At 41.7% G+C, this 13,554-nt stretch overlaps 1 protein-coding gene across 1 annotated transcript; it reads right to left on the reverse strand.

Moving 5' to 3' along the window:
• Positions 1-4,547: 4,547 nt before the first annotated feature.
• Positions 4,548-5,773, reverse strand: LOC109420193 (uncharacterized). The gene is made up of 3 exons (XM_019694518.3): positions 5,075-5,773; positions 4,799-4,998; positions 4,548-4,713 (listed from the first exon to the last, which is right to left on the reverse strand). Exons 1-3 carry the CDS (start codon positions 5,295-5,297, stop codon positions 4,582-4,584), a joined length of 555 nt encoding a protein of 184 aa, XP_019550063.3. The 5' UTR covers positions 5,298-5,773; the 3' UTR covers positions 4,548-4,581.
• Positions 5,774-13,554: the final 7,781 nt, after the last annotated feature.

The following is a 13,554-nucleotide window of genomic DNA, read 5'->3' on the forward strand; positions in this document are numbered from 1 at the left end:
TCCGAGTGCTTGCAGGTCCTCCTCGAGCATCGTCCATGTCTCGTGTCCGTAGAGAACCACCGGTCTTATTAACGTCTTGTACATGGTACATTTGGTGCGGGGGTGAATCTTTTTTGACCGCAGTTTCTTCTGGAGCCCATAGTAGGCACGACTTCCACTGATGATGCGCCTTCGTATTTCACGGCTCACGTTATTGTCAGCCGTTAGCAAGGAACCGAGGTAGACAAATTCTTCTACCACCTCGAAAGTATCCCCGTCTATCGTAACATTGCTGCCAAGGCTTGTCCTGTCTCGCTCAGTCCCACCTGCCAGCATGTACTTTGTCTTAGCCGCATTCACCACCAGTCCGACCTTTGCTGCTTCACGTTTCAGGCGGGTGTACAGTTCTGCCACCGTTCCAAATGTTCTGGCAATAATATCCATGTCATCCGCAAAACAGACAAATTGGCCGGATTTCGTGAAGATCGTACCCCGGCTGTTGAGCCCGGCTCGTCGCATAACACCTTCCAGGGCGATGTTGAATAGTAGGCAGGAAAGTCCATCACCTTGTCGTAGTCCCCGTCGAGATTCAAATGAACTGGATAGCTCACCCGAAATCCTTACGCTGTTCTGCACACCGTCCATCGTTGCTCTTATCAGTCTAGTCAGCTTCCCGGGAAAGCTGTTCTCGTCCATAATTTTCCATAGCTCTGTGCGGTCGATACTGTCGTATGCCGCTTTGAAGTCGATGAACAGGTGGTGCGTTGGGACCTGGTATTCACGGCATTTCTGGAGGATTTGCCGTACGGTGAAGATCTGGTCCGTTGTCGACCGGCCGTCGATGAAACCGGCTTGGTAACTTCCCACGAACTCATTTACTTTAGGTGAAAGACGACGGAAGATGATCTGGGATAGCACTTTGTAGGCGGCATTCAAAACGGTGATCGCTCGAAAGTTCTCACACATTAACTTGTCGCCTTTCTTGTGGATGGGACAGATTATCCCTTCCTTCCACTCCTCCGGTAGCTGTTCGGTTTCCCAGATCTTGACTACTAACTGGTGCAGACAGGTGGCCAACTTTTCCGGGCCCATCTTGATGAGTTCTGCTGCGATACCGTCCTTACCAGCCGCTTTGTTGTTTTTGAGCTGGTGGATGGCATCCTTAACTTCCCTCAGCGTGGGAGTTGGTTCGTTCCCGTCCTCTGCTGCACCAACATAGTCATTTCCTCCGCTGCCTTGGTCCTCCGTGCCTACATTCTCTTCGCCATTCAGGTGCTCGTCGAAGTGCTGCTTCCACCTTTCGATCACCTCAAGTTTGTCCGTCAGGAGGCTCCCTTCCTTATCTCTGCATATTTCGGCTTGCGGCACGTAGCCTTTGCGGGATGCGTTGAGCTTCTGGTAGAACTTGCGTGTTTCCTGTGAACGGCACAGCAGTTCCATTTCTTCGCACTCCGCTTCTTCCAGGCGGCGCTTTTTCTCCCGGAAGAGACGGGTCTGCTGCTTCCGCTTCTGTCTGTATCGCTCCACATTCTGTCGGGTTCCATGCTGCAGCATTACCGCCCGCGCTGCATCCTTCTCCTCCAGAACCGCTCTGCACTCCTCGTCGAACCAATCGTTTCGTCGACTCCGTTCTACGTACCCGATTGTGCTCTCGGCTGCGTTGTTGATGGCTGCTTTCACTGTACTCCAGCAGTCCTCTAGAGGGGCCACATCGAGTACACCCTCGTCCGGCAACGCTGCCTCGAGATTCTGCGCGTATGCGGTGGCGACATTCGGTTGCTTCAGTCGCTCTAGATCGTACCGGGGCGGCCGCCGGTAATGTACGTTGTTAATAACGGAGAGTTTTGGGCGCAGTTTAACCATCACCAGGTAGTGATCGGAGTCGATATTAGCGCCACGATAGGTCCTGACGTCGATAATGTCGGAGAAGTGCCGTCCATCAATCAGAACGTGGTCGATTTGCGATTCCGTTTGTTGTGGTGATCTCCAGGTGTAACGATACGGGAGGCTGTGCTGGAAGAAGGTGCTACGAATGGCCATGTTCTTGGAGGCGGCGAAATCGATGAGGCGTAGGCCATTTTCGTTCGTCAGCTGGTGGGCGCTGAACTTTCCAATCGTCGGTCTGAATTCCTCCTCCTGGCCTACCTGAGCGTTTAGATCCCCTATGATGATCTTGACGTCGTGGTTTGGGCAGCGGTCGTACTCGCGTTCGAGCTGCGCGTAAAATGCGTCTTTGTCATCATCAGTGCTTCCGGAGTGAGGGCTGTGCACGTTTATTATGCTAATGTTGAAGAATCGGCCCTTGATTCTCAACCTGCACATTCTTTCGTCGATCGGCCACCAACCGATCACGCGCCTCTGCATGTCGCCCATCACTATAAAAGCTGTTCCCAGCTCACGTGTGTTGCCGCAACTCTGGTAGATGGTATGATTACCTCTAAACGTTCGCACCATAGATCCTGTCCAACACACCTCCTGCAGCGCTACGATTCCGAACCCGCGGTCCTTCAGTATATCGGCGAGTATGCGGGTGCTCCCGATGAAGTTGAGAGATCTGCAGTTCCACGTACCGAGCTTCCAATCGCAAGTCCCTTTTCGTCGCTGTGGTCGTTGCCCTTGGTATCGGTTCGCATTCTTCTATTGTTGATTTTCCGGTGCTAGTGCTTTCTGAAAATTGGTCACTCTGAATGACCACGAATGATTGTATGTAGGTAACAAGTACGAAGCAATGGTCAACGTACTATCGAGGTATGACTGGATTTCAAATGCACACTAGTGCCATGTTTCGGTCGAATTGCGTACTAAATATTTCACCATTTGAGAGTCATAAGTCTTTTGAGCAACTTTGTTGAAGGCGTAAACTTTCTAGGTGGCCTGGATCATGAGGTAATCATGAGATAAAACATGTGAAAATGTTATATTTCAAATGCAAACTAGCGCCACATTGCGGTACAATTGCGACCCATTTGATAGACATAAGCCTATAAGCTATAAACCTATATGCCTATGTGCCTATGAACAACTTTGCTGAACGCACGAACTTTCTAAGTGGTCTGGATCATGGGATAAAACATGAAAAAATATTCCATTTCAAATGCACACTAGCACCACGTTGCGACGGAACTGCGTACTAAGCATTCCACCATTTGAGAGCCATGAGTCATCTGAACAACTTTGCTGGAGATATGAATTTTCTAAGTGGCCTGGATCGTGTGAAAATGTTCACGTTGCGGTCGAATTGCGTACTAAACATTTCACTCTTGGAGAGCCTTGAGTATTCTGAACAACTTTGCTGAAGACTCAAACTTTCTAGGTGGCCTGGATCATGATATTATACGTGCCAAAATTCTCTATTTCAAACGCACACTAGCGCCACGTTTTGGTGGAATTGCGTACTAAAAATTCTATCATTTGAGAACCATGAGTAGTCTGAACAACCTTGCTGAAGACACGAACTTTCTAGGTGGTCTGGATCATGAGATAATCATGGGGTAAATCATTCGAAAATCAACTTTTTTTACTATGTGGCGCTAGAGCGGTGGAATCACGTAGGGTAAGTGTACCAATTATGGCTATAGTACCATTTATTCGCCATAGTTGATTTTCACCCTTAACGATATATATCAACAATAAAAAAAATGTGAACAAGAGATCACGTTCACAAAAGATGGTTGCACTCATTTAAAGTCCACATTTTGCTCAAATCATGGTAGAAATAAATCATGTTCCTTAAAATTTCGGCTTCCTTGCACCCTTTTTCGCCATAGTGTACCAATTATGGCTAATTTCATAAGAAATGCATGCAAATAGTGCGAAAATGAACCGAAGTTAAAAAATGTAGCCATAACTGGTACAGGGTTCCTATCATTGGCCCACGCTGTAATAAATACTAAAAGTAGTTTTGGCTCCGTTTTTATATTTTTCCTGTAAAGAATGGAGACTAAACTATCTTTTAACATATTGGTGACATTCGTTGGTCTGCTCGTTATTTTTGTACAAATAGTTTTCCTTAGGTAGTGCCATAATTGGTACAGGCACCCTACCATACATTTAACCTACACAATACTACAGGTCATCTGAGCAATACTTCCGAAGACCGCAATTTGATAGAAGCTATACATTTCAAGATACAAAGTCTGGGACCATTTTACCAGCACCAGTAGCACCTATTTTGGGCACTTGCAGCTATAACTCAGTCAATTTTAAACCGATTGACTTGATTTTTTAGACACGATCAAATACGCACAGAATCTAGTCACGCTCAAAAATTCAAGTCAATCGGTTTGAAATTGACTGAGTTATAGCAGCAAGTGTCCAAAATAGGTACCCCTGCCCAAATGGTCCCAGACCCTAGAGTCTTGAACGTTGCCATTTTAAGGTGATGCAATACTTTTTCGGGGTGCAGCAATATTCAATTAGGATTGGGGTGTTGCAATACTAGATGAAGCGATTCCATATGGCGGATAGTGTAAATCATATAGCAGTATTTGAAACTATTATCACACTTTATTCCTTACATTACATTTTATTTGAACAACTACCTATAATAAATACCAGATCACTCGCTCCTCGTTCCCGTCGCACCCTATCGATTCGCGCCCGCTAGTGTGACATTCTTCTGCCGTGCATCCCCATGTCGTGGTGGTGTCGCCGGTTCGAGTGGGAATTGAGCCTGAACTTCGTCGGGAGCCCCATTTGAGATAGTTGCACCGGCAGTTTGATGAACTCCAACACCTGTCAAATGAGCATCGGTAGTAGCCAATTTAGCCAACGACGACGACGAAGACGACGTCGATGGACCAAAGTTTGAGAATAGTACCTTCCTGAATGTGGCTATGTCATCCGCGTCCATCACGGCGTGGTGGTGCTTTCCTGGGTCCGCGCCACGCGAGAAACGAGTGGAACTACTGGTGGGGATTCCGCCGTGACTTCCTGCACTGCTCGGCAATTGGATCAGCACGTCGTACATCAGTCCGAGTTTGTCACTGTTCTCCACGATTTTGTTGATACATTGGGCATCTGCAGAGGAAATTGGGAACAATTTTAATGTCTATTTTCAGGAACCCTTCAACACCCCCAAATTCTACACACTTACGTTCATTGGCATCCTGCTGGCATTCGCAGATACACTCCTCACCGCAGTAGAATCCATTGCAGGACGGACAGAATCCGCACAGATCGCTACAGGATTGTTGTTGGGCTTTGAAGTGGGCGCTGCCCTGGTCCACTATGGCAGCCGTTTCCACCGTAGAAAACTGTATTAGGAAGCACGTGCCCAGCAGCACTCCGGCTCCCAAAATCGTAAAACTGAACTTCATCGCCGCGTTTGATGATTGCTGGTTCGACTATCTGAGCAGGAATGAGCGCCGTTCGGGACGTGTACTAGAATCATTTCCCCGCTGAGGGCGCGGTATCTGCAGTTTTGTTTGACATTTTTTGTTTGAACTGTTACCTACGTTTGTTTGGCCGAGTTAGTCACGTGGTAGACGAAGGTTTGATTTTTCTACCCATGAAGCCATGTCGTCCGGTGTTGGTAGCAGACGAATTATAACGGTTTTGGTTTCAAGAACAACAGCAAAGCCGTCAAAGCAAGTTAGTCACCTTAGGAAACATTGTTGGGTTTCAGCTGTGTTGGTTGTTTGTGTTGAACTTTGTCAATGTTCCAAGTATAAGGTTACAGTTGGGTGATTCGAAGACCGTGGGATTTATTATCTTTATTTTGCAGCTGCATGATGAAAAGTTTGTTCGAAGTGTTTATGTTGATATGAATTTAAAAAGTTTACTTTTACATGCTGTCCATCAATTCTCGTCCTTGATCTTGCCTTACGCATGGTACTATCGGTATCCAAAACATGATATCTTCACTCTTCAGAAGAGCTGCTAAAAAAAACATAGAGAGATGCTCGGTTTCTTAATCTCTCCTCAAAGTGATGTCTAAATAAAATTCCTATTAGTGTTGATCATTTTTGTAGGCATGAACCAATTACTTTTTTATCGTTGAAGAACCTCACACATATAAACACAACTAATACAAAGTTTTCAACCTAGGTATCTGTTAAAGATAAAATTTGAAAACAGCTTCTTCGTAGGCAAATATCTTGCTGTTGCCGAGGTAGATTTTATTCTGAGAGCCATGATGACAATTTTATCCTAATGTTTTCGAACAGCGGTTCACAGTCATTCATTTTTTTTTAAATTAAAGAACATTTTTTTTCTCTTTGGTAATGTGGTTATCGTGATAATCTTGATTGATTAGTTATCAATTGAATTGTTAACAATATTCTGATTAGTAAATCTGAGCGTGTAATGATTTTGATGCACAAATAAGTTTTTAAGTTGCACAATATATACAGGGTGTTAGGTTCGTGAGTGCAAACTTTTTAAGGGGTGATAGAGGACCATAAATGGTGAAAAAAATTGTTCTACGCATATGGTCAAATCTCAACCGTTACGTAGTTATTGAACTCCCCATGTTTTTGACTCTTATTACCTTAACTGGCTATAACTTTACAATGGTCAAACTTATCGCAGTTTTTTTACCCTTATTCGGAAGATTATTGAATTTTCTATCAAATGGCATCTTTGAATCAATTGGTTTAGTTAAATAACTAAGTTTCCTAGAGCAAAATGGCTAAAAATAGTGTGTTTCAATTTGTTTATGTCAATTATCTTTGAAACATGCGTAATAAATTAAAATTCTTTCTTTGGCAAAGTTGTGGCCCCTGTTCTACTCTACAATTCGTTCTTTGACGCTAAACTTCTAACTCTTATCGTTTTCTTGCAATTTTGATTTAAATGTGCGGCACAGTGCGCAAAAAAGTGCTTACCATGACGATTGCAAATTTATGATCTGAAATGTGACTTTTAAAACGAACTTGCAAGAAAACGATAAGAGATAGAAGTTTGACGTCAAAGAACAAATTGTAGAGTAGAACAGGGCCCACAACTTTGCCAAAGAAAGAATTTTAGTTTATCACGCATTTTTCAAAGATAATTGACATAAACAAATTAAAACACACTACTTTTGAGCTAATTTCTCTAGAAAACTTAGTTATTTAACTAAACCAATCGGTTCAAAGATGCCATTTGACAGAAAATTCAATAATCTTTCGAATAAGGGTAAAAAAACTGCGATAAATTTGACCATTGTAAAGTTATAGCCAGTTAAGGCAATAAGAGTCAAAAACATGGGGAGTTCAATAACTACGTAACGGTTGAGATTTAACCATATGCGTAGAACAATTTTTTTCACCATTTATGGTCCTCTATCACCCTTTAAAAAGTTTGCACTCACGAACCTAACACCCTGTATATAATATATTTGAATATATTTGAATTTTACCTGGGAATGGGAATGAGAAATCGATGCAGTACTTTTTGTTGTGGCACTGAACCAGACGTGTGCGCTAGTTATGTTTTGGGATTCGAGGAGGAATCATCGAAGGATACCCAGGAGGAATTCCCGCAGGAATTGTTGGATAAATTTCTGTAGAAATTCTAGCAGAAATCCCCGAAAAAAATCCAAGAAGAACTCCCGAAGGAATTCCAGGAGGAATCCCCGAAGAAATTCCAAAAGAAATCTCCGAAGGAAATCCAGCAGGAATCCCCGAAGGAATTCCAGAAAGAATCCCCGAAAAAAATTCAGCTTGAATCCCCGAAGGAATTCCAGGAGTAATTCCGGAAGGAATTCAACGAGGAGTCCCCGAACGAATTACCAGAAGGAATTCCAGGAGGAATCCCCGAAGGAAATCCAGAAGGAATCTCCGAGGGATATCTAGACGAAATGGTGTTCATAACCTCTCGGAACCTACTCGACTTAGTAATGTTAATTAGTCGAAGAATTTCCAGAAGAGATCCCAGATTGCAATTCAAGGGAACACTTGGATTGATTCCCGAAGGAACTCCTCTTGGAATTCTTGAAGGAAAATCTAGACTTATCTCTGAAAGACATGGGCTTTGCCTCCCTGGTCACCTTAATTTGTTTTTGAATTTTAGCCACTTCAAAATTATCAATAATTCAGAATTTCCGAAAAACATCTCTCAAGAAATAAAATTTTCTAATAATTTAGTATTTCAACCATAATTAAAGAATTTTAATGCTGAAACCCACAAGAAATTTCGTCAAGTATTCCTCTACCACCACCCCTTCTATCTTATCATAGAATTTTACCAAATAACAAGCTTTTGTGATTTATATTCATTAATATCAGAACAACATGCCTATTTTTCCGGATAAGCCGGCGCCGGTTCCGGTAGGGAAAGAGAAAGACTTTCTCGCTCCATTAGCTTATATGGAGTGAAGACGCTCAACATTCATGAATTTTCACTAGTATTCAATTCAAACAAACATCATGCTAAGAGCAAAAAACCTGGAATGTGAATCCCTTCAGTGACATCTTCTGAAATTCCTCTAGTTATTTTTTCTGCAGGAATTTCTCCAGGAACTCCTTCACGATTTGCTCAAGGGACTCCTCCAGGAATTTTTCCTTCGTGAATTCCTCCATGGACGTCTTGCGGCGGGTTCCGATAGTGATTGTTTCAGGGCTTGTTCCAAAAATGCTTCAGGAATTCCTCATATGTTTTTTTTTCAGCAATTTTCACAGATACTTCGGCAAGGATTCATCAAAGATTTCCTCCAAGAAGTTTCCCATAGTTTCCTGCTGTGGCTTCATTATGAATTCCTCCAGAGATTCCTACAAGAATTCCTCCGCGAATTTCTCCTGGAATATCTTCAAGAGGTTCTCTAGTGATTATGATTGCTGTTCTTTTCTTTCGAGGATTCCTTCAGGATTTTCTCCAGGGATTCCCAAAGGAATTTCACTATAGTTTCTTTTAGGTATTTCCACAGGTATTCCTTCAGTAATTTATTTCAGGGATTTCTTTATATATTCTTTCAAGAATTCCGCTAGGGATTGTTCCAATAATTCCACCTGCAATTATTCGAAGTATTCCTGGAGGAATTTCTTTTAGAAATTCATTCAGAAAATTTAACCAGAGATTATTCAAAAAATAATCCAGAAATTTCTTCAAAATGTTGTACAAAAAATCCTTTAGGAGTCCATCCAAGGGTTCCTTTAATAATTCGTCTAAAAATTACTGCATACATGGATTCCTTCAGTTATTTTCCAGGGATCAGTTTAGAAAGCTATTTTGGGATTTCCTAAGAAATTTCACATGGGATTGCTTCCGGGATTCCAACTGGGGTTTCTTCAGGAAATCATTCAGGAATTCCTTCAGGGATTTCCTCTTTCAGTGATTCATTCGGGATTTTTTTCAGAGATTTTTTCCTGAACAAAAAACTCCAAGGATTCTTCCAGCACTCTTCTTGAAATTCCTACAGGAGTTCCTTCTGGATTTTTTCAGGAATTCCTCCAGAAGTTCATCTCAGAATTCCTACAGGAATTGTTTTTTCCTCCCCTGTTGGGGAAATTGAGCCACTGCGTCCAATAGGCTGAACTTTTGTGAACAGGAATTGTTAAGGGTCTCCCTTAGGAAGTGGTTATGAAATTGCTTCCGGGATTCATCCTTAGGTTTCTTATGGAATTCCTTCAGGGATTACTTTAGGAACTACTATAGGTATTCCTCTAGTAGTTCACCGACGAATTCTTCTTTGGACTCCTTCAGGATATTTCCAAGAATTCCTGGGGGAATTCCTGGGATTTCTGTAGAAAATCTTCCTGGGTTTCCTTCTGGAATTCCTCCTGAGATTCCTCCTAGGATTCCTACAGGGATTGCTCCAGGAATTGCTCTTGGGATTTCTCCAGGGATTCTTCCAGGAAAACTCCCATGGATTGCTTCAGGCATTCCTCCGGGAATTCCTCTATAAATTTCTTTAGGAATATTTCAAAACTATAATTCAGGAATAGCTCTAGAAATTACTCCAGAAGTTCCTCTAGATATTCCTCTAGGAATTCTAACAGGCATTCCTTTAGGAATTTCTCCAGTCATCCTCCAGAGATTCCTCCAGGAATTTCTCCAGGAATTCTTTCTGCCATTCCTCCAGGCATCCTTCCAGGTATCCCTTCAGAGATTCCTCTGGGATTCACTCTAAGGATTCCTCTGGGAATTTCTCCATGATTTCCTCCAGGTGTTCCTCCAGGCATTCCTCCAGGATTTAATCTAGGAATGCCTCCAGGGACTTCTTCAGAAATTTTTCCAGGCATTCCTCGAGGCATTCCTCCAGGATTTTCCAAGAATTCTTTCTGCGATTTCTTCAGTACTGTAGTGGAGCGGACCTGGTGTGATGATTAAAACACTTGACTATCACGCCGAGAACCTGGGATCGAATCCCACTCCCGACAAACTCGCAAAATGTGAGTTCTTCCTTCGGAAGCGTGGGTCCCGAGATGAACTAGCCTAGGGCTAAAAATCTCGTTAATACAGATAAAAAAAATCTTCAGTACTTCATCCGGGGATTTCTCCTGAAAACCCTCCTTGGGTTCCTTCAGAAATTCCTCGAAAAATTTCTCTTTGGATTCTTCCACGAATTTTTCTAGGCATTCTCTTAGGAATTCCTTCAGAAGCTCATACAGCAAATCCTCGAGGAATTTTATCAGCAAATCCTCCATGGATGCCTTCAAAAATTCTTCCAGGAAATTTTTCAGGTTTCTTTCTTCTACAGGAACTTCTTCTGAAATTTCCTCTTCAAGGTTTCCTCTAGAGCATACCCAAGTAACCAAAAGTTCCGCTTTCCATGACGTAATGCACTTTCAAGTTCCGCGAAGTTCAGATAAAGTTCCGAATGGAACTTTCTGGCTGCTTCTTCTTCTTCTTTATGGCCTACGTCCGCAATGTGACTTGGCCAGCCTCGCTTCAACTTAGTGTTCTTTGAGCACTTCCACAGTTTTTAATTGAAGGGCTTTCTTTGCCTGCCATTGCATGAATTTGTATATTGTGAGGCAAGTACAATGATACACTATTCCCAGGGAGTCGAGAAAATTTTCACGACTGGAACGGGAATCGAACCTGCCAGATTGGCGATCCAAAGCCTTAACCACTAGGCTAACTGGAGACGTCGTTCTGGCTGCTTAAGAGGCTAATAATGAGCCTTGCTAGAACTTCACACACAAGTTTGGGCAAAGCTCATGTTAGCCTCTTAAGCAGATTGAAAGCTGCTGAAGATGCTACTCAAAACTTTGTCGGAACTTTCAAGTTCATAGATGTTCATTTCAGTAACTTGATGTGCTATGGATTTTTTTTTTTCATTTTAACAAAAACAACTTTATGAAAAATTTTTCATAAGCAATAAAATTGAATTTATCAAATTTAATAATTATAAGTGTAAATGAAAAAAATGTGACGTCCTTCGGATTCGAACCGGAAGCTGGTGCGTTAAAGCCTTACACTCTACCCCAACACCACAAATGTGATGAAGTTTAAAGCGGATGAAAACTGACTTGAATCAATGCTTTGTCGACACTTAGATTTGTAAACTTGTGCAGTAGCGTAGTTAACTTTATCATAACAAGTATCTACAGCAGCGCAGCGGTACGGCAGCAGGTTTTCACGCAGAAGGACCCGGTTCATATCTTCTCCAGGAGTGTATCATATACAGTGAGGTAGGTCATGTTTCACGCAATATAAGCTATTGACACAGGCTGGTTAATCTGGAAAGTATAGTATTGTTTTTACATTCATTTTGAGAAAGTTTCATCACAAGCTGCTTAGAAGGATAACAAGCTTTCTTGTGTGAACTTTCAAGTTCCAAAATTACTTAAAAATGAAGCTGCTTAGAAGGCTGAAGAGCATCCTCCAACAAGCTGCTTAGCTTATAAAGTATCCTCTTATCCGAACTTCTGGTTACTTGGGATAGCTTACCTATCTTCGTTTCGCGACCCCCAACCACTTGCAGACTCACTTTGATTGTTCTACGACAACTGCGGTGATGACAGAAAGGGGGCGGGGGATGATGAGTTTCAATCGCGAGAGCCAAGTTTGGGAAACGATGCTCTAAAGATTCCTCCAGGAATTTCTTCAGTAATTCCTCCAGGCATTCATCCAGGAAATCCTCCAGAGATTCCTCCAGCAATTTTCCCAAGAACTCCTCCAGGAATTTATCCAGGAATTCCCCACGGATTCTTATAAGATTTTCTTTCAGAGATTCCTCCACGAATTGCTTCAGGCATTTCTTGGGGTATTCCACCGGGCATTCCTCCAGGCATTTCTTCAGGAATTTCGCTACAGATCCTTCCGGAAATTGTGTCAGGTATTCCTGCAGGGATTCCCCCAGGGATTCATCTAGAAAATTCTGCAAGGGCTTCTCCAGTATTTTTTCCAGAGATTCCTCCAAGTCTTGTTCCATGGATTCCTCCAGGAATTTCTACAGTAATTCCTCCAGCAATTCCTCCAAGAATTGTACTAGTAATTTCTCCAGCAAAGGCTCAAGGGATTTCTTTAGAAATTTTTCTAGGGATTGCTTACAGAATTCTTTTGGAGATTTATGCTGAAATTCCTTCGAGAACTCAATCACAGATTCTTCCAGAATTTCATTCAGGTATTTCTCCCGAAATACTTTGGGAAAATTTAGGAAATCCCCCGGATATTCCGGAAAAGATGAAGAAAGAATAATGAAAAATTCAGGAAATCCTCTGGATATTCCTTCAGAAATTCTCTACATACATTACTTCCGGAATTTTTCTGGGGATTTTTCGAGGAATTTCTTCTAAAATTCCTCCATGTATTCCTCCAGTGGTATTTCCAGGAATTCTTCCAGAAATTTCTCTAATGATACTTTCAAATATTCATCTCGGGATCTCTTAAGAAAAGTTGTTCTGTGATTTGTTCAGGAATTCCATTATTTCATCACCAATCCTTCCATCATCTTTTCCAGGAATGAACTTTTTGAATTACTTCAACGATTTTTAGAGGATTTTTTCTAGCGATTTGTATTGGAATTTGATTTTAGCGGGATGCACACAGGAGGCAAGAAATTCTCCAAGAAGTCATCCAGGAATGCAATAACAATTTTCTCCAACAAATACACTACAAGATGGACAATTTTAAGGAAAAATGTCTTATGTCCAAATGATTATAAAAAATGATGTAGGGAAACTTATGTATTTTCGACAGTTTTATTCTTTTCGTCTTGTTTTTTTAACCTGTTGAACTCAGAATTGACCTCAAATACTTCCCAACCAAGCTAAACTTTATCACCAATTTTCAGCCAATTTGGCCAACAAAAACCCCCCATGACGAAGTGAACAAACCTGCCGATAATACTCAATGTCACCATATTTCCTCGTGTCCAATAAAAAACTACCCCTAAAACAAAGTGTTTTTGGGTTAATATCACAGAATAAGACAAGTTTTGAGAAAAAAACATGTTGAAAAAAAAAAAACAAATTGAGTCCTACACTGAAAAAAAAAAATACAATTTGAAACAAACCATCATTTTTGATTACGATGAAAGTTTGTTTCAAGATAGGTAATTATGTTCCCTAACAACCGTTCATACATCACAAGATGAACACTTACAAGAAGTAAAGTTTTCCAAACAAAAACTTTTTCACGTCCAAATTATTTTTTTCGGTGTCTTTTCTTATAAAAACTTAACCAGTGTATGTCATAATCACATCT

The sequence above is a fragment of the Aedes albopictus genome, chromosome 2 (assembly GCF_035046485.1).
Source record: "Aedes albopictus strain Foshan chromosome 2, AalbF5, whole genome shotgun sequence".
Lineage (NCBI taxonomy): Eukaryota > Metazoa > Arthropoda > Insecta > Diptera > Culicidae > Aedes > Aedes albopictus.

Excerpts from the sequence above, each read along its gene's own strand:
- LOC109420193 (XM_019694518.3), bottom strand. The coding sequence starts at position 5,297 with ATGAAGTTCAGTTTTACGATTTTGGGAGCCGGAGTGCTGCTGGGCACG. Across the intron at positions 4,999-5,074 it reads CCAGCAGGATGCCAATGAAC|ATGCCCAATGTATCAACAAA; the intron begins GTAAGTGTGTAG and ends TTTCCTCTGCAG. Across the intron at positions 4,714-4,798 it reads ACATAGCCACATTCAGGAAG|GTGTTGGAGTTCATCAAACT; the intron begins GTACTATTCTCA and ends CTCATTTGACAG.